General features: G+C 43.1%; 1 protein-coding gene across 8 annotated transcripts; it reads right to left on the bottom strand.

The window, feature by feature from the left end:
• Window positions 1-265: 265 nt before the first annotated feature.
• On the bottom strand, window positions 266-18,647 carry LOC120730312 (kelch-like protein 25). Of its 8 annotated transcripts, none has more exons than XM_040026620.1 (14): window positions 18,425-18,646; window positions 15,690-15,753; window positions 15,278-15,405; window positions 11,556-11,775; window positions 11,349-11,454; window positions 9,822-10,067; window positions 8,956-9,045; window positions 8,618-8,781; window positions 7,342-7,489; window positions 6,586-6,782; window positions 5,867-5,972; window positions 5,179-5,322; window positions 4,545-4,961; window positions 266-1,727 (listed from the first exon to the last, which is right to left on the bottom strand). In XM_040026620.1, exons 4-13 carry the CDS (start codon window positions 11,735-11,737, stop codon window positions 4,575-4,577), a joined length of 1,770 nt encoding a protein of 589 aa, XP_039882554.1. In that variant the 5' UTR covers window positions 11,738-11,775; window positions 15,278-15,405; window positions 15,690-15,753; window positions 18,425-18,646; the 3' UTR covers window positions 266-1,727; window positions 4,545-4,574. The 8 variants fall into 8 exon arrangements, with proteins under 8 accessions (XP_039882554.1, XP_039882555.1, XP_039882559.1 ...); XM_040026621.1 differs by having other exon boundaries at window positions 15,278-15,402; XM_040026625.1 differs by having other exon boundaries at window positions 18,520-18,639.
• Window positions 18,648-20,492: the final 1,845 nt, after the last annotated feature.

The following is a 20,492-nucleotide window of genomic DNA, read 5'->3' as shown; positions in this document are numbered from 1 at the left end:
TGTGGTTTATTTAGTCATTTAGTCGGAATGCAAGCATGGGCTGTCCTGTGACTTCATGGTCGTCTTTGCGGTACTCTGTGCAGGTGAGAGGTTTTTAATCAACCAGAATCAGTGTCCCTGCAGAAAACACAATCAGTCTACCTGTAACTGAGTTCACTAGTAAGTGTTTTACTGTACATATTAGTCAAGGATGCAGTGTATACTGGGATGGAAAGATTCACCTTTTCTGACACCCGACGTGTTAAAAGCGACAGAGACAAACCAGTCATCCTCATCTGCACGTTCAAAAGCTCAGTGCAGTTTAAAAAGTGAGTCAGTGTTTATTATCACCAGTAAAAACATGACAGCACCACACTTAAAAAACTTTTTCAAAATCATCTGGAAAACCTCACTTTAAGAAACATGTTCATCCTCAGATTTCCCAGATTCACTGGTGCATGCTTCAGAGTCTTTCTTCTGAGATAAAGTTTAATTCCAACTTGGGAAAACAAGCAAATGCAGCTCAGAAGGGTCCATCCAAGGTCTTCATGAACAGTTGTAGAGAGAACGAGTGCAAAGACGCTCCCGACATTAGTAAACACTGTACACTGACAGAGCCAGTACAACATAGCAACGGCGGTGCAACTGTGTGCGCCACAAACCTTGTTCATTCAGTTGTTGTGTTAGTTTGAGCACGGGGAAACACTGTACACTGATCACTCATTCACACACTCACGCACACGAACTCACTGTTGAAGATTAAAAGTCTTTAGGTGCTACAGAGAAAATACAGAGCAGTGTTTGAATGGCACTGAGCGTGTCTGCAGGACATACTCAACAAGGCCGCTGTGCTTCTCAGATTTCAAACCACTGAAAACTTGCTCAGCTGCACACATTCATTCATAATGTAATCATGTCACAGGAAATACAGAGGACTGCAAATGCACTCTGAAATGTTAATCAACCAGGTGTCCATTAGAGCTGAATCCAAGCCCAAAAAGTAGATCTTTGATGCTTATTTTCTTGGTGCTGAGTAAATCGCTTCGACGTCACAGTTCTGTACAGTCTGCCACACAGGCTGCTTGCTGTGCAGTCATGTCCACATCCTCTGGTGACGAGCTGCACTGCTGCAGAGGTGAATAAATAGATCGTGTGTGGAGAGCTGCTAATGCTGTGACATCAACGAGGACTTTTAGAAAGTAGCATGAGTAATTCAACTTCATTTTAGCAAATGATTCTTTACCACCGGATAATTCAGGCTAAACTCGGCCTGCGCTGCACTTGTTTCTGTATGAACTGGAAAATCTCTTACGAAGAAAAAAAACAAAACAAAAAAAAAAAACAAAACAAAACAAAACATGAACAAATAAAACCTAGCACTGCAAAAGCCAGAAACCTCCATCACATCAATGACTATTCAATACTGCAGTGAACATATTCTTTGCTTTCATTTCATTTTGCTGGACTTCTGAGGAAAATGACTTAAGTAAACATGGCAGCTCTTAGTTTGATTTCTTACTGGAATGGTTTGACTCATAAGACACTAAAGAAACACACGCACACACACAGTCTCTGTGTTTGTATGTCATCAGGAAGCACTGTAATTGTCTGTGTTCAGACCTGAGTGGTGCACTGTGGGGTTTTTTTAACCACACCACTCACAATGATTCAGAGTGTGTGACACGCTGCTTCGTCTTCAGAAAGCTTGGTCCTGTGTGGCGCTTCGGCCACTCTCAGAGTTTCTCCTCCTGGAAGAAAAGAACAGAAATAAAACATGAAGGCAACAAAACTATTAACTTCATATTCAAGAAAACATTAAAAAGTTGCCCATCAGTTTATGATTAGAGAAAAATATTCATCTGTGTGATGATATTTGCCACTACTGTGTTCTGCTGCTTTTAATGTGGTTCCATATACACACACACATTGCTGATATTATTATTATTATTATTATTATTATTATTATTATTATTATTATTATTATTGGAACTTCACCATCATTAACACCACCACCACCATAATGTTGTGTGGAGCCTGTTGGCTGGTGTCATTGTCATTCACAGCTGTTCACAGATTACACAGCATCATCTTAGATATATAACTGCTGTCATCACTCTTATTATGACCAGCAACGCAAACAATAATTTATTTGATAACAATCTAAATAAACTGCGCTTAGATTAACTCTCTACAACCCTGAGTGAAACAGCGCGACTGTAAACTGATGTGAGGGGCAGCGTCGACACCTGCAGGCAGAGAAGACAACAGCAGTGAGGTGTGTGAGGCTGGAGCAGGACTGTGACCAAACTGCAGTGTGAACTGAAACATCACTCAGAAGCCTATACAGCTAACTGTATAAGTGATGGGTGGGAGATGGAGGGCAGATCAGTAGTGCTTTAATGGTCTGGGGAAAATCATGTGCCTCTAAACCTGAATAAGGCCAGGGAGATGGTGATCGAGGACAGCTATCCACTCCCCGTGTACGTCCCGAGAGGCTCAAGTGGAAAACTAACACAGAGGCTGGATACAAGAAAGGGATGAGCCGCCTCCGTTTCCTAACATCCTTCTACACGTGCAGCATAGTGTTGGCGATTTCCTGTCAGTGGGTTGTGGTGAGCACAGTGTCCTCTGCTGTGGTGTGCAGGGGCAGCAGCATCAGAGCTGGTGAAACCAACAAGTGATCAGGATAATAAATGATGAGGAAGGCTGGCTCTGTGTTGGCTGTTATGGACCACAAACAGGACACACATCACCCTCTAACACGCTGAATCAGTGCGGCTGCTATAAGGACAGATACAGGAAATCATTTCTCCCACATAAGTCTATTAAAAAAAATGGACACGATTTTAATCTGCAAATGTTTGTAATGTTTTGGTAACATTACATTTCCTGTTTACTTAGTTGATTTTTTAATAATATTAGTACTGCCACCATTATACTCTGGCCTGTGGAGCTTCTTCGCTTTGCTCATGTATGAAAATTCACACATGCGTGTTCATTTATCGTAAATCTTTTTATCTTCATTACATAACTGTATTTAGTGAGAAAGCAAAACTGCTGCTCATAAACAGCAAAGAGATGAATAACAAAACACGTATTCATTGTATGACAAAATAGTCAGTTACTGTCACTGTTTGATCAGCACTTATTCACACATGACATCATCACATTCCTGTGATCCCCAATAACTGAAAAATGTATTTACAAAAAACAAAAACGTACACATAATGTACACACAACACTGCAGTTTCTTTGTTTTTGTTCTTTCTAAATATATGTAACCTGTAAGTTTCTTCCAGACTGATTCAAGGTTAGGGAACATACATTGATGCACTACAATCGTTATCATTGTTTTCTATCTAACGCTCACACACTGAGCTCTTGCCCAAGGAGATCTGGCATGCAGACTGGAGCAGCCAGGGATTGAACCACCAACCTTCCAATTAGTAGATGATCTACCTCCTGAGCTGCAGCCACCACCAACATTATTACAACATATAAAATAACATCTATGAGTTAGAGAGAGCAGGGCTCTGAACAGCTTCTCAGAACACTGACTTGTTGGAGTCTTTGACAGGGATCGTGGAAGAGGTTCCACCTCGGCACTCCACTCCTGGGAGACCTCTGTGCTCAGGTGGGTAATGATGATAGAGCTGGAGCCCACGCAGAAACTGGAGCAACAGCAAAGTCTAAACCAGAGTCTGCTGTGTTACTACACTTCTGTGCTAAGCAGGGGTTTGAGCTTGAGGTTTGCTCAGAAATATGCCTGGTAGCACAGAACCTTAGGCCAAAGATCAGCGATAATATTGGGACTTGGGTGAGGAAAGAAGCAGTGCTGTAAAATATGGAAGTTACACTTTTTTTCTCTTCTTGTTTAAGGTCTATAGCCTGCACTATAAAGAACCTCGAGGGGACAGTTGTTGTGAAGTGGCACTAACTAAATAAAACGCAATTGTATAAACTGATCACAACTTAGTGGTGAGTTGAATGAGCTAACAGGGAAGGCTGCTAAACAGAACTGGTACCCAAGTGAATAACAGAGGTCCTGTCTGTGAGGTCTTTTTGGATTTCTCTTGCATACTGGGGGCAGTTGGGGACATGGGGTCCAAATGGCCATTTTCAGGACCTCCACTATCAAACCAGTGGGCAAGAGCTAAAGCCATATGATCATTTGTGCCTGTCGTGGTGGTAACCTACAGACCCACTAGTGGCCAGTGCCAGTGAAGGAATAAATGAGGCTGGTATGGGCTTCCCAGGTTTGGTTGACCTCAAGGGTCTCCTGAGGTAGCAGATGGGTGTTGGAGGACTGGCCTGTGGCTTTGGCAGCTGCAGAAGCAAAACCTGGGAAGAGGGACTTTCAGCTAGCCTGAAGGCAATTCAGGCTAGCTGTGGGAGGACTAAGTAACATCTAGCGGTGAATAGTATGTTTAAGACTGAAAAGCCCGAGTTGTGATAAAAACCACACACAGTGAAGAAGTTATGAAGTGTAACTTTGACGTTAACAAATGTGGATTGCTGTAACAATCAGTGACTTGTGTGGCATACTGAGACATTCCTCAACATACCTGGGATGAGTGTCTCCTGGTACCTCACAGTTAGGCAGGCAGGTGTTTCCATGTGCTGACAAAGGCAGTGGGGATCAGTGAATAAGGTACAGTGGTGATGGAGTTCCAACTATCTGACGTGGGATCGTAACAGTCCAGAGTTTTACACCGCTGCGTCCCAAAATAACCTCCAACCACATAAAGCTTATTTCCCGAGGCCACGGCATGGCAGCTCATCCGTTTGGATGTCATGTCGCCCACTCGAGTCCACTGATTGGCTTCACAGTCAAAGCGATAAGCAGAGGCAGCTGTGAATTCTGTGTCGCCGCCCATGATAAAGATCTGGCTTCCCAAGACAGCAGCTGCCGTGTAGCGCCAGGGCTGAGGGCACTCGGCAGCGATGTTCCAGCGGTTTCCTACGGGGTCGTAACACTGGACCTACAAAATAGCAAGCAGGGAATTATACAGCTACAGTGCCATCGCCGACAGCACAACACTCACACTAAATGTAGTATTGTTCTTTTACATCTTTATTACACAATGACTGAAACAAAGAACAATAACTGGTCTTTCAAAGAAAAGTATAATCAATAACATTCATACAGTATTGGTAGAGATGCTTCAGAGAGGCAGGTAAGTAACAAAGAGGACCAACCTTGGAGGCTTTGTCTCTGTGTATGGTGGTCCCCCCAAAAACAAAGAGTTTGAGTTTGGCAGAGACCACAGCAGCGTTACTGACGCCATCTCTTAGTGGAGCCATCATGGTCCATTTGTTATTGAGAGGGTCATACCGCTCCACCTGGTGAAGACGTTTGATACACTTAACACTTTATTTTCATGTCCCTGTAAAGTTTGATCATAAAACAGTAAAATGCAAACTGAGCTGCTGGTCAAGCATCAGTGAAATCTCTGCACATGGTAAAGCTGTTCTTCACTCTTCTTGACAGACAGTCTTTAAACTTGGCAGGAGTGTTACGGACGACCTGCTATACACCTAACCCTGCGCTCCACCCTGCCCAATAAAACATGTTTACATTGCCTATAAAGATTTATTTTAACACCTGTCAAGGTGCAATTTTCTCAATGTCATTTATTATTATAATTTAACTATTCTGTAAGACTTTAACAGAGAATGCACTTTTGTGCAAAGTACCACTTTCTGTAACTTCCTGCCAGTTCAAAGTCAATGCATATACGCTTTTGTGGCTGGCTATGAAATTTACAGAACAAATAAACTGTACATAAATATACATAAATTGTCAAAAAAAAAAATTCTGCACTTGTCAGTTACAAATAAATAATTGTTTATTTCAGTTTTAGGTAGAAGTCATTGCTTTTCAGACCTGTTTCAGAGAGACAGATGGTGAAGCAGGGAAGACACCAGCTATGGCTGTATGCCCTCCAACAACATACAGACTGTTCTCCAGCTCAGCTGATCCATGGCCAAACCTGTGGAAGGGAAGCAGCATGTTGTGTGAACTTCTGTCAGTGATGGGTTTGCGATGGTGCACTTTGTAATGCAATCCACTATATGGCTAAACTAAGTTTAAACACTTTTCTATACACAGCGTCTATCCACACAAACTATACTTCTACCAGTGGCACTTTAACTAATCTCAGTTGCATCCAAAACTCATTTTATCCTGGAGCTCCTTAGAAAGCCTTGGCATTTGCCACAGTTCATGACATATCTGCCATGTTTACAGTCATGCTAACACTTTTTAATCCTTTCAAACATAATAGGGTGAAGTGAATGAAACGTAGTCTGAAGCACAGATTCACAAAGATAAACGTTGCAGCAGGAAAAATTGCCTTCTAAGCGATTTCTGGTTCAGTGGCAAGAGCAACGTCTGTTTTGTGATAATTTCTTATTGTTAAACAATTGCCAAGTACAATATATACAACTCTAGAATCTCACTTTGCTCTGGGCAACACATTTAGACCAATAAATGTCCATTTACACTGCAAATTTAACTGCAAAACTACCCTAAAAATTGGACAGTACTACTACATTGCCGTTTGCTCTGATCCAGCATTTCCTATAAAGCAACAAACAGCATACCTGGCTATTAGCATGGGTGCTCCTTTAGACCACTCTTCATGGACAGTGTCATAGATCCAGACGTCTTTAGACACTCCATTCTCTGATCCTCGACCTCCTGTCACATAAACCTTACAACCAATGGCGCAGGCACTGAACTCCTTTCTAGGGCTGGGAAGGTCTGCCTTCGGTATGATCTCCTTGGCTTTATGATCAACCTATAGATTTGACATAAATATGTGAACATCAGAAGTGGCCCAGTTGTTGCAGTCAACATAAAATGAGACAGAGGATGACATAAAGATACATAAAGATGAACTGGTGAATTAAATAAAGCGGAGTTAAAATTCACTCTGAATTTGTTTCCATGTTCACAAAGAACACGAAGACGGGGTTATGTCGATGTATTATGAGGTTAATCCTCATAACTCACCAATCAATGGAATTTTTATGTCATTTCCCCACTGATATATTAAATTAGTATTAGTCATTGTGCTGAGATTAAACTCAATCAGCAAGGAGAGTTTTGGTTGTGAAAAGCCGACTGTGTCGGGGTTGAGATGGAGAAGATCACAGCAGAGACAGGAGAGATGTTTTACACAGGAGAACAATTAAATACTGGATGAATTAGTAGATCTATAGGTGTAAGCTTAAAATGAAAGAGCCGTTAAATGTCATGTTAATAACATAGCAGTTCAACTCACATCAGCCTGAGAGAAGTGACACTGACAGTGCATTACATGAAATCACACCACACAAGCAGAAAGGTCCTTTTACCTGATATATCTTGTCACACATGAAGGTTTGGCCTCCGAGTATAAGTAGCGTATGTCCTGCCTTGCGTGGTCGGGCACAAGGACTCGTCACTACTCCATCATTCTGAAGGATTTTCTTCTTACACTGCATTGCCTCTTCTACTATGGACCTGCAGGACAGTCAGCACATCAGCTGATCCTTACTGAAAGCGTGGAGAGTCTGTCAAAACCACAGCTGCTAGCTGATTTTTGTTTAAATTCACACTCCTATAATTTCTCAAGAATATTTTAATAATATTTGAAAAATATAAATAGTAACAATAACAAAAAAAAAAAGATATAACACAAAAGGAAACTGAACTGATACACAGATACATGGGAATCTATATCCAAGCAAGTCTTGTGAAGCAGTCATGGAGTCCGACATGATCTGCTCTGTGGTTCATGTAAGTGATACTGAAATGTTTTGTTTTTGCTTGATCGATGTAAAAGCCTGTATGCAGACAGGTTGTGATACCTGGAATCACCCTGCAGGACATCAGTTTCATGCTCTGCATCAGAACTATATTAAACTGTATCGCCCCATCAAATACAGTTTGAATGAATAACTAAATAAAAGCAGGAATCGGTGACATTCTTGGTTCATTCTAAGGTAGAGTATTTGCTGTCACTTTTGAGAAACACCATTTTTGATTGAAGTTGGGTTCAGCTGGTCCATGGCACCAGCTCACAGGGTGTCACAGATCTGTGATGATCGAGTCACAGTCACAGCGAGGCTGCTCGGCCTCAGCTGTGTAATACCTTTCAAAAAAGATTTTGGCTTGGACTTGGAGACATTTCAGAAAATTTGTATTCAAGTGATGGAAAAGTAATATCATCTTAAAACTGTGCATGAACCCGGTTTTAAGATTGGGCTTCAAACTCTGTTTCTGATAGAGCCAACGATTAGGGGAGGATCAAGTGACCCTGGGAAGATGCTTTAGCTACACTGCTGAGGGACTTCCCATGATGTACTCTACCTCCTTTTACTCCTTTCCTCTACTCACTTGTGTGTATATGCCACTATTGCATTAATTGTTATTAACCATCGTCTTCTCTCTTCCATTCATTTTTTGTGGTCGGCTCCTCTTTTACATCTTTATTACCTTTTAAGCCTAAGAAACTTCTTGGCCTGTAACACTTTTCACTCAATCAGACCCAACTCATATGAAAAGCTAGTACTGAATGCGAAAGCTTAAATGTGAGACGAAACAAAGAGAAGACACAAAGTTTACATGGTCTTGGTCTTATGAGCCTACCTGCTCCTCTTGTCAGCCATAATCAGCTCCTCACAGGCTACAGCCTCCAGCAGACACTCCGAGGGCAGCAGAGCCAACCTTATGCCTGTCAGCAGCTCTGGCAAATGAAGACGCCGACCCTCCAAGTCGTATCGAACCCACCGCATCACAGAGTTAAACACAACCTGCCATGAGTCAAATTACCAGCCAACATCAATTTATGGCTTCCAACACTGTACGAGGAGCATTCTGCGGTTTGGTTGGTATTTGGATGAAAAATCACTTCCAAACACAAATCAGTACGCTCTGAAAAAACACGCCACAGACACAGGAGAGTCCCCGCGAGTGACGACACTCACCTGTTCATCTTCTATCTCCAGCTCGTCACTCAGAATCAGCTCCAGCAGCTGGTCTTTGGACAGACTGTAGAAATCCTCAGACTCTCTCACCTGAAAGCACAAATACTTATGTTATATGCAACATACACACTCTCTCACACAAACACACACTTTATTCAAAAAAGGAAACTTTCCTTTTTTGAATAAAGTAAAACCTTTTAAGCCTTTGTTTCCATTTTGATCATTCTGGTTTATAGTGCATGAAAACCACAAATCCTCCATCTCTGTCGTGGTCTCTGTGCCTGCCCGGCCGGCCCCACAAGGCTACATGTGTTGTTTGGTTTTCTCTCTCCCTCTCTGCCTGGGCGGAGCTCACTGTGGGCTCCCGCCCTTGGTCCACACACCTGACAACAATCAGCTGTCATCACCTAGGAGCACTATTTGAGGCTGGAACACAGATCCTCTCGTCGCTGGATGATTGTACTACAGACGTTAGTGATTCTCCCAGCTCCTGTGAACCTGTGCTTTGTGAGTGACTTCCCTTTCTTCTGCTACAGAGACTTTCCTTCCCGGACCTGTGACCTCCCTGCTGTGTGAACGTGTGAGTTTGGGCAAGAAGACGTGAGCGAGTGTGAGAGAGCTTCCCCGTGATTCCCTGGAGTTTGGATTTCCCTTCACTGTATACATCGTGCACTAGTGCTGTAAATAAACTGCTTTTGGAGACGTCTAACCGCTCTGCGCTTGAGTTCCTACTACCTGATTGTGACAATCTCAGATTATTAAAATATTCCACAGGATCAATCCCCCCACAAATCTGAAACATATGTTCATTTGTTCACTCAGTATTTTTTAATAAACTTAGAGAAAACAAGAATAGTCATCTTTACCGTCTCATAGTGCACCAGACACATCCTCCACGACAGCTCGTACAGTCTTTTACACTGATGAGCATCTGATAACAGCATCATTCCCAAGCAGTTGGACGCGTGCAGGTTTTTTTCTAAGAACTCTGCTGCTGCATCCCGAATATCGTGGAACTGCAGCATGTCGCCAGCCTCCAACAACGACTCTGCGTTCTCCTCATTTATGATCACTCGGGAAGAGTAGGCAAAGTCCAACAGAAGCTCCAGGACCTAGCCAAGTAGGCCATTGGAAAATTAGCCATGCACATTACAGGACATATAACAGCGTGATACACTGCCTAAGACCAAAACACACTAAACGTGGGCACGTGTACTGGTGAATTTTAAGAGATCAAAGAATGGAAGAAAAGAGGAAGCAGGCAGTTTGTATTGTGGCTGTTTGCATATGTGTGCTATACATGCAGCATTTAATGCGAGCCTGCAACCTCAGCCAGGTCTCCATTGGAAAAGACACTTTGATCCTAGTTAGAAATCTTCCTAAACTAAATCCTAATAAATTAGAGTAACAATAATTTTTCAGTGTCACCTGAGCCAAATCGAATTACAAGGACAATCTGAAGCCATTACCTAAACAGGATGACAGCCGATACCTGACAGCTGAAGGACATGCCTCCCATTCCACTTTTAGAAACTAAAAACAAGTAAACCTGCAGTCTGAGAGCAAAGCTCTGCTGGGATATCAGGATACTATAAGGTCTGTGACACATGATGAACCCCGATCACTTCCTCTTGCAAACAAATTTTGCAAGAGGAAGAAATTTAATGTGAATTCTGGACTTGAGGAGCCAGTGAAGACCAGCTAATATGGGAGACAGACGATCCCTCTTTCTCATCCCCGCTCCACTAAAAGCTTTCAGAGCAGCCCAGTAGTAAGGAATGAGCCAGTCCACAGTGAGGTGGCAGAGGAGGTTATGAGATCCCTCATGATTCTGACCATATTGTGCAGATGAAAGCTTGCTGTCCTTCTGATTTCTTTAATGTGAGAGAAAAAGGACCTGCTATGAAGTGGTTCAACCCTCTCTGTCCTCAACTCTTTACATGTATATTTCTTTACACTTATATTTCCTGTCCTCTGAAGATTAAACTTTAAGGCATACAAAATTAAATAGCATCGGACTTCAGGTTCATTTTATTGGATGCAGCTCAGGAGGTAGGGCAAGTTATCTACTAAGTGGGAAGTTGGTGGCTGGATCCCTGGCTCCTCCAGTCTGTGTGCTAAATATCCTTGGGCATGGTACTAACCCCAAGTTGCTCTCAGATGCATCCATCACAGTATGAATGTGGGTGAATGTTAGATAGAAAGCACTTGTGCAGGAAAAGCTGAGAAAAATAGTGTTTGTGTGAATGAGGCAAGTGCTTTGAGTGCTGAGGTAGAGCTATATAAGATTATATATAGATATGTTTGTTTGTTTTTTTAATGAAAAGAACTGAAAACAAGGAGCCACCAGAACACGCTAACCTGACTGTTCAAAGAGAAATTCAGAGTAGTACCTCGGGGTGTATACTGTCTCTGAAATTGACGTCAGTGTCCAAGCTTTCTCGCAGCCCTCCGCTAAACATGGCTTCAAAGTAACGACTACATGCTGCCAGGACAGCCCTGCAGAACACGAAAGCAGATGAGCCAGAGTGAAAGTCACAAGTTAGAAAACAAACAAACAAAAGGGGTCATCGAAAAAGACACTGGCAGCGTGAGTTTACCTGTGGCATGGGAAAGAGCGATCGCCGGCCCACAGAGTGACATCAGTAAACATGCATTGTTTTCTCATTGTGTTCAAATGAGTCAGGACACTGTCGGGATGTGAAGGCTTGTGGAACAATGAGATGTTCATGGAGCCTGTGCTAGTGCGGGATTTCCGATTTTCGTGAACAGTCACCGACATGGCAGCTTTGCTTGGTACCTACAGCACTCTCTCCTATACTGCAATAAAAACAGGGGGAGACAAAGGAAAATATTGTCACACTGTAGACACAGCTGGGATTAGCAGTATAGATGCGTGTATGCAAGCGGTCACAGTTCTGTGCACAATACACAAGAACTAAAGATCTAACCATAACATCACATTTCTTACAACACTGTTCACATAATGGTACACTGTACTGCCAAAGTATTCACTCACCCATCCAACTTTCAATCACTTTCAGGGCCACAGACTATTTCTACAAACATTTGTGAAAGAATGGCTCACGCTCAGGGAATTCCAGTGTGGTACCGTGATAGGATGCCACCTGTGCAACAAGTCCAGTCATGAAATTTCCTTGCTACTAAATACTCCACAGTCAGCTGTTAGTGGTGTTATAACAAAGCAAGGTCCATAAAGACATGAGTTTGATGTGGAAGAACTTGACTGGCCTGCACAGAGCCCTGACCTCAACAACAGAACAGCTTTGGGATGAATTAGGGTGGAGACTGTGAGCCAGACCTTCTCGTCCTCATCAGTAGCTCACAAAGGTGTTTCTGGTAGAATAGTCAAATATTCCCATAAACACAGTGCAAAGCTGTGAGGCTTCCCAGAAGAGTGGGAGCTGTTATAGCTGCAGAGGGTGAGCCGCCATCATGTTAAACCCTGTGGATTAAGAATGGGATGTGACTCAAGTTCATATGCGTGTGAAGGTAGACAAACAAATACCTTTGGCAACACAGTGTATCTGTGCCCTGAATGAGATCCTCTGAGTGCACTCCAGGATCCCAGAGCGTTGAGGAAATGTTCCAAACTGTCTCTTAAGTTTGAAAGGATTGGCTCATGGGACCAGTATGGGGAACTATTAAACATGTTTAATAAAATGCACTTATGCACAAGTGACAGCTGCAGATGAGCAGCACTCTGAGATATCTGGAAAGTAACAAAACATGTTGAGGTGTGTTCTTTGACAGACAGACAGAGTGCTCCTAGACTGGCTTGATTTTTTTTTTCCCCATTTTCCATTTTTATTTATTTCTTATATGGACCATGTACAAAATGCATTAATAGAATAAAGGACACACACACACACACACACACACACACACACACACACACACACACACACACACACACACACACAAAAATGTCAACTGGTTTATGCCCCACAATATTTTCAGGGACGGGCCTTTAAGGTGTTGCAGATAAATACAACAAAATAAAACCAGTAGATGAAGAAGATTTATTCATAACACATGGGAAAAGACCCAGGGAAAGAAAGGTAACAATAAAAACCGATAGAAACCCTGAAAACCATAAATTTCCCACCCGAGCCTCAACTCTTGCGGCCCGGTACCAAACGCCTCACGGACCAGTACCAGTCCATTGCCCGGGGGTTGGGGACCGCTGTCCTAGAGTGAGGCACGAATGTGACGTGACAATGGTCAAAGTGAACAGTGAAAGCACAAACTGCATTGTCTTTTTCGCCTTTGGGCAACACATTTTAGATTGTGGAGGTCACTCCTCCTTAGGGGTGGCTAACACCATCCCCGTCGGCCTATCCAGAGGCACTGCACCACATCACATCAGTATTTCAACATCCAGGGCCTTAATTAATCTCAGGACAAACCTCCTCCACCCTGGAGACCCGGCTAACAAGGAGCTGTTAAACTACTACCAACTAATACATAACGGACGAGTTATCCACCTGATGATTTGCCAGAGCTGCTTTTGAGGGATTCTGTTCTGTTCTGCTGGAGGTGGGAATAGAAGATCCTCTGTCAGATATTTCCAGCACTTCCTCATTATACATTATGCCTGTCCAGTATCCTCCTCAACCACCTGCTCCAACTCACTGACAGCTCAGCTCCTCTCTTCACCCGATTACAAAACTGGACCTGCAACCTATAGTGTCCTGGTGCCATGTACACTTATATTCTCTCCCTCCTTCAGGTCCCACTGTTGTAGCCCACATTAGTGTCTCCCAGTAGAGCAATGGACATGACACCCTGGGTCACTCTAAACACCTAATGAAGTAAGACTCAATAAATAGAACACAATATTTCCTCTCAATTTCACTGCAGACTGATAAACAACCAAGCGCTAAAGATGGTCAGTGGTGCTGTGTTAGCCAGTCACAGGAAAATAGGTATACAGCCCAGACTGGAAGGAATGCTGGGTCAGCATCCCCATTGCTGCTTGTGTGTGTGCGTGTGTGTCTACATTTGCTGACACAGAGTTTTAGAGTAAAGTCATACCCCTTCAGTGACAGGGTGTGTGTATGCAGACTTGACCAGTGTGTGCTGTGAATGAACAAAGGATGGAAATGCTAGCACATTCAAACAAAGCATGTTGTGGACAACACAGCAGCGCAGCACAGCTCTCTCACACACGTGAGCTTCTGTGTTGTCATCTCTCCCTTTGGGAGGGCCGCAGTAATTAGGGCCGTTTCTGACACACCTTCCAAGGGGATGATGGCGGATTCTGACTTGGTTTTAGGATTTGAGGTTACAAGATTTTTCCTCTGACCCAGAGCGGGGCTTTGAGAGATGATTATACATTTAGCTGTCATCAGTCAACATACAGTAAAGGCAATTCATCTTTGTTACCCTATATGGCACACATAGCTGTATTTTTTTGTGGTTTCTGATTATTCCACTGATAAAGTTTTTAAAGAATCCCTGTTATACGAAGGAATATTAGAGCCATAATAAGAAAAAATATATATTATTGTTACTTTCAAGATTAAACCTAAAGTAATATTTGAGAACAAAGTTGAAATATGGAGATTACAGTCGTTTCAAACGTGCTCGAGGCTGTAAGCATCTGTATCGTTGCATCTGTCCAATGCAGCCATTTCATTTTGGACAAATCCGACCAACTCCTCCACGTTTGTGTGTTGTTGTTTTTTTCCACCTTCTGACCAGATGCAGCTTTCTGCACCTTCTCGTCCTTATACGCATCACCATGCTGTGTTTATGTGCTAAAACAGAAATAAGTTCAGATCAAGTTCAAGTTGCTCATGCTTATTGCTTCATGCAGTAGGGAAGGTGTATGTTGTAGACTAAGACACAAGAAGATATCTATTCAAGCTGTCTCACTAACTTATCTACACAGGGTGTTTTCTGTGGCAGATGTTTGACTCAAAACAACTTTAATCTCAACATTTTGTCTTTATTCTAAGAATAAACACTATTTTTTTCTTAATACGGCCCTAATACTGCATTGTACTATCAACAACAGGATTAACAGGTAGATGTTTTCTTTGGCGTTGTTTAAAACAAAGCAGTAAAATACCGTAGTTAGAGCTGAGGCTTCAGCGGTGGCGATAATAATGATTATGTTGATCAGTACTGAGATTAGTTATTGGATCAGGATTATTTTTGAACTTAGTGAGGTAAAAGGACACTGCTGCCTTCCTGTTAACTTACAAATCCTTGCATAAAAATTAACTGGTCCTCTTTATTCACCCAAATTCAGTGCATCTCTTAGAAGGCTTCTTTCACTCCATGCCATCCGTACCTGCATGATGGATGTAAATTTTTATCCGAGCTTATTCTTGGTGAGTCACCTTAGCAACCACTGCATTGTTTGGCTTTCATCATACTGCATTTTGTGACGCTCTGCTGTGCAGAGCTCGTGGTCTTCTGCTGTGGCAGACATGAGACTTGTTTGACAGTCTGTGATATGGAGCACCTCACTGCAGTCAGGTGCACTCAGGTAACCTCAGGCTCCGCAGTGCAGGAAAGCGCTGTGACTGACACATAAAGCTGTGTTCTGCTGGCAGAGCGTGCATTTCCAACACCCCTCGATCACATTCATTAATTGTTTGAACATAAAAATCATGATTGAAATTAAAATTTGATCAACTTTGCAGCCTGAGATAATGGTTAGAAGGAAGAATGTATTAAAACAAAAATGTATGTGCACTCACCAACTGCCCAGGGATCTGCCAGAGTAATGCAAGCTTGGCGGCCTGCTCAGCCTGAGTCATCCACCTGTCGAGGAAGGGAGGGAGGGGTTAACTGATTGTTTGTCGACGCCACTCTTACCTTAATCACCACAGTTTCAAACATATACACAATGAGCCACAGTACTTGTGCAACATTATCAACTATAAATCCTTTTTGATAGTTCATTTGGTGATACATATATATTGCAATCGGAGGGAAGGAGTTTTCTTAACAAAGCAGCTATATGTTAATATTACATTAACGCTTAGAGGACACAGTTATGGAAACCCAGAGTTTATTAATCAGAACAAGCAATTCTTGGACCATAATCTTCTGTAAATGACTGAACCATGGTGGGCTGCTGTGGTTGTTCTTTTCTGTTCAACTTTTCACCCCATCTTTACTTGACCTTCACCAGAGGAGGCTGGTCCACAGAGGCAGGGCGCTCGCTCTATGTCCATCTTTGAGAGATGAGGGAGAGCAAAATATACGTACAGTGCGATTGGTTCTCATCTTCTTAAGTGGTGTACCAGAAAAAGAACGATGCACTAGCTGAAGAGCAGCTGCAGCCAGCTGTTAATGCATTTCAGACAATAGGTGGAGGTCCCGCTACTGCACGCTCATTAAAAACAGATGCATGCTGGTATTTACGTGTTACTGCTGGTACATGAAGCAGTGGTGAGAGTATGTTTGGGCAGATGGATCCTTACAGTGTGAAGTGCAGTTTTTATAAGTGCAGAAGGTTTTTGCAGGGGCTCCAGCGTGGATGGGTGAAAGGGTTTTTGTGCACAGGCGCAGTGTGCTGAATGTGGGTCGGTGTGTCCAGATTAGCTGAGTTTCTTGGACACGTAAAGGCAGTATTGAATCCAGGCAACAGCATGTGTGCCCAACAGAAGGCTCATACCAACTCCACATCCAAACAGCTCACCACACACACACACACGCTGTTACACACACGGTGTTACAGCACGCACACGCCTATCGTTCACCAGTGGAATATCAACACAGAGGCTGAATAGATGGAGTGCTTTAAAGAGAGCAGCAGTCAGTAGGCCTGAGCTTGTTTACCCATAACTAACATAGCTGAATCTGTTGCCCTGAGCCACTCTGTGTGTCTGTCTGATTGAGCAAGTGATTCACTAACAAGTAGCCCTCTCCTGGGGGCCGGGTCCATGTTATTTCTAGGTTATTAAAATTCCCATTTACCCACCTGGACAGCTAAGTAAAAAGCACACGTCCATGCCTGCTATGAGGAGTTACGACAATCAAAGGTTTCCTTCTGCACTGCAGCCAAGCTTGGCTTTGTTAGTAACTCTGTGTTAAATGGCTTTGACATATAAGCACAACCTATTAAACAACTTACCAAAAACTTCAATGTGCTTAGTGAGTAAATACTGACTGACATCCACATCAGCATGGCCCACCCAGAATTTTTATGTGCAAGAAACTGAAGAAGAAATTAGAAGCCAAAGGTTTCCAAAAAGTTTTTCTTAGAACAAAAAGGAAGTAATTACGTCTCAGATGATTTAGAGACAAAGGATAAAAGGGAGAGAGCTGCTCAGCTGTAAGACACAAGCTACAAACTCTGAGAAAAAGAAACTCTTTAGGTCAAATTTATTGAACTTTACGTTTTTTAAATATCCAAATAATTTTCTAGAAAATCAATTGTGAGGTGAGGAATCATTCCTTCTCTCCTTTCAGCTCCTCCATCTTCCCCCTCCCTACCTACTATCCTCTGTCACAACAACCCTCTGCACATCCTCCTCCACTAAATCCACGAACCACCTCTGAGGTCTTCCTCTTGCCTGGCAGCTCCATCTTCATCATCCTCTGTCTGATAGATCTACTCTCCCTCACCTCTGTCTCAAACTCTGTCTCTAAGGTCAGAGAGACAAATACAACGTTTCAAAGTTCAAAGTGTTGTCTGATACAGCCGCTTAACTCTCACAGGCTAATCAATAAAAACAGATCACATATCACAAATTATACCAATCAAATACATGAAACATGAAACCAAGTCTTCACATGCGCACTCACATCTTTCATGCTCTGTTTGCTGACCCTGGTGCCTGACATGGACCTGCTAACATTAAAGATGTGTGCAGCTCAGCCTGCTTCAATCATTTATCACAAGTTAAATAATTGAGCAACAGTGTTGCATAATCGGAGAATAGTTACAAAAGACAAACGTGGTCCTGAGAGAGTGTGGCAGAGCTGCTGTAGCTTCCGAGAAACAAAGAGCTCCCTGACAGAAGACGAAAACTTTCACTTTAGTCCAACAGGATCTGAGGCCACGGAGTTAGTTAGCAGTCAGTGAACATGCCCCCAGTGGGCCACCAGCTCCAGGCTGTGGATGTGCTTAGGCCGGTTCCTGCCTGTGGGGCAGCCGAACATGCACTTCCATAGACCTGTCTGGAATTTCAAATGGGAAAAATCGCGTTCCGCTGGAATGGCACTGGACCAAATGGCTTCCATTTAGCTTTGCTATGCACCAACTTGGGTGCTGTTGAGAACCTTTGCGAGCAGCCTACACTTGTCTTAAAGCTTGTCGTTCACATGACACAGACACTTCGAGTCCATACGAATTCGCAAGCTGACCGTACACAGCTCTGCAGCTGAAGCACTGACGCTAATGTGAGAACAATAACTGACAAAGCTCCACTCACTCCGCGGTCTGGCTCCCACAGCAGTGCCAGAGGGAAGCTCTGCTACTCACGTTCACGTCAGCTGCAGGTTAAATCCACGCAGTGTAAAGTTTCATGTCTCCGCTCACGAACAAACATCACACTCCCGTCACAGCAGCTCAACTACCTCTCCCTGTTCTCCTTCTTCTTCGGTAGCTTGGCCCGATGCCTGTCTCACTGGCTGTGGAAGAAAGCCTTCACACTGCAGCGGAACCAACAACCAATGACTTTGGACTGACTCGTTGCTGGCGTTACTAACACCAATCCCCAGCCTCGAGATAAACTCTTAGCCAATAACATTTCACAGGGCGAGATTTTAGAAGCGGCGTCTATCGTGACTGGCAGCTACTTAGGCCAATCATCGTCGACGTCGTTGTACGAACCACAACGCTAGCCCCAATGAAATCCCCCGAGGAGCAATCACACACAAAGAGAGGCGGCTTTAAACGCGGTAGCAAAACGACTGCTTGTCGACACTACTCTGATTTTAAAACAATCCTCTGGCTTTAAATCACAGCGACACAGTAGAAACAGACATGACTAATCTGGTGATTTAGCGCAGAGAGTAAATATTGTCATTCCAGTTAACAGTTTCATCACTGCGTGCACGGTTGGGAAACTTTAAACTGGATTCATTTTAACATTAGAGCCTCATGTCTCACAGCCCGTTAGAGGAGACGTGGAAACACTGCAGTGTGCCAGTGGTGTCAGTAACAAGTTACACACAGAAAACATAGTCCCTCGGCTGAGAATCCATCAGACTGAATACAAGCATCAGCGAAAACATGGTGCTCTGAGCCCACTTTAAACGGAAACATCACCTGCTGCTCACGGTGTGATGTGTGTTACGCGCTCAGCTGCAGAGTCGCTGCTGTTTATGGTTTGAGAGTAAAGATTAAATATAAAAGCAGAATTTGAACTTTGTATAAATTAGATGTCAGGTCAGAAAATTTGTGTAGGTGTCATGTTTTAGGGTCACAAACAATTTTGTGCTCAAAAATCGAATTATTTATTATAGATGCTCATCAGGGAAATCCAGAGACATTAGACGATTAAAAAAACAACAACTTTAGATCCCCCGTAGAGTTCACACACAGAGGTCGGAGGGATCTTCCAGGGATCATGATGCTACTTTCTGGAGACCTGATTGGTCAGTAGATTTCATACCTGTTTATCTCTAATCTGGATCTTAACCTGCTCCGGAGCAAGTTACCTTCACAGGAGCAAAGTACAAGTTACCATGGCGATGTAGCCCCGGAAGAAGTGAATCACCTTCGTATAGAAGCCCAGGGTAACCCTGAAGCTGTCTGGATAAGGCCTCAGGTCAGGTGTGTTTTGTTTTTTTAAACCTCATGTTTCCTTCTTCTCTCTCTGGTTCAACGCTTGGTCTTTGAAAAGCAAATGTTTCTGTTGATTATGCAACGCTCAGTTTCACTTTGACATAGACAGTTTAAAGATTTGCAACCAAACATTGTGAAAGACATGGCCTTACACTGACTACCCCATGCTCCAATTTAGAAAACAGATGGGCATTGTGGCTCTGGAAAGTGAAGCTGACACATTAGCGGCTGCAGCAGCTGACTCTCTGCTTGCAAAAAGATAACAAACAATAAAGAGTTTGTGGGTTTAACCACTAGTTTCACATCTTACAGAATGCAACATACAGCGGTTTTTCATAAAATATCTCAAGTAATATACATGTGGTTTTCATGTATCTTCATTCAAGAACAAATACATGCATGGAATAATGTTGTGTAGCCCCTGGTCTCCATTACAAAACACCATTTTACAACAGCACCAAATCTCCATATCATACCACTATATCATAGATCTTTAAGTTGTAGGTAAAACCCTACCAGATCAGCACGAGTGCTGGCACCACTGCTGCTTGTCCCTGATCATTCTAATGCATTCCTTCAGGTCCAGCTCATTAACTCACTCACATTACCTCACAGGTACTTACAGCAGTCCAAGCGATCTTTCATCCAGCTTTGCTGTCACAACAAGTGCTCTCTTGAAAATGCCACTACCTCTCCACTCTCCATCACTCAACACCACCTCAGCCCGTGACTGCCTGAGAAACAGACCTCGTGCAGCTCC

Source organism: Simochromis diagramma, unplaced genomic scaffold, assembly GCF_900408965.1.
Source record: "Simochromis diagramma unplaced genomic scaffold, fSimDia1.1 OVJJ01000293.1, whole genome shotgun sequence".
Classification (NCBI taxonomy): domain Eukaryota; kingdom Metazoa; phylum Chordata; class Actinopteri; order Cichliformes; family Cichlidae; genus Simochromis; species Simochromis diagramma.
This window is presented reverse-complemented; position numbering and strand designations above follow the sequence as displayed.

What these genes read in the sequence shown, in the direction of transcription:
- LOC120730312 (XM_040026623.1), bottom strand. Translation starts at nt 11,737, where the DNA reads ATGTCGGTGACTGTTCACGAAAATCGGAAATCCCGCACTAGCACAGGC. An exon ending in GAGACAGTATACACCCCGAG is followed by an intron (nt 10,068 to 11,348) that starts GTACTACTCTGA and finishes CTACTTGGCTAG; the next exon opens with GTCCTGGAGCTTCTGTTGGA. An exon ending in ACAGAGACAAAGCCTCCAAG is followed by an intron (nt 4,962 to 5,178) that starts GTTGGTCCTCTT and finishes GCTATTTTGTAG; the next exon opens with GTCCAGTGTTACGACCCCGT.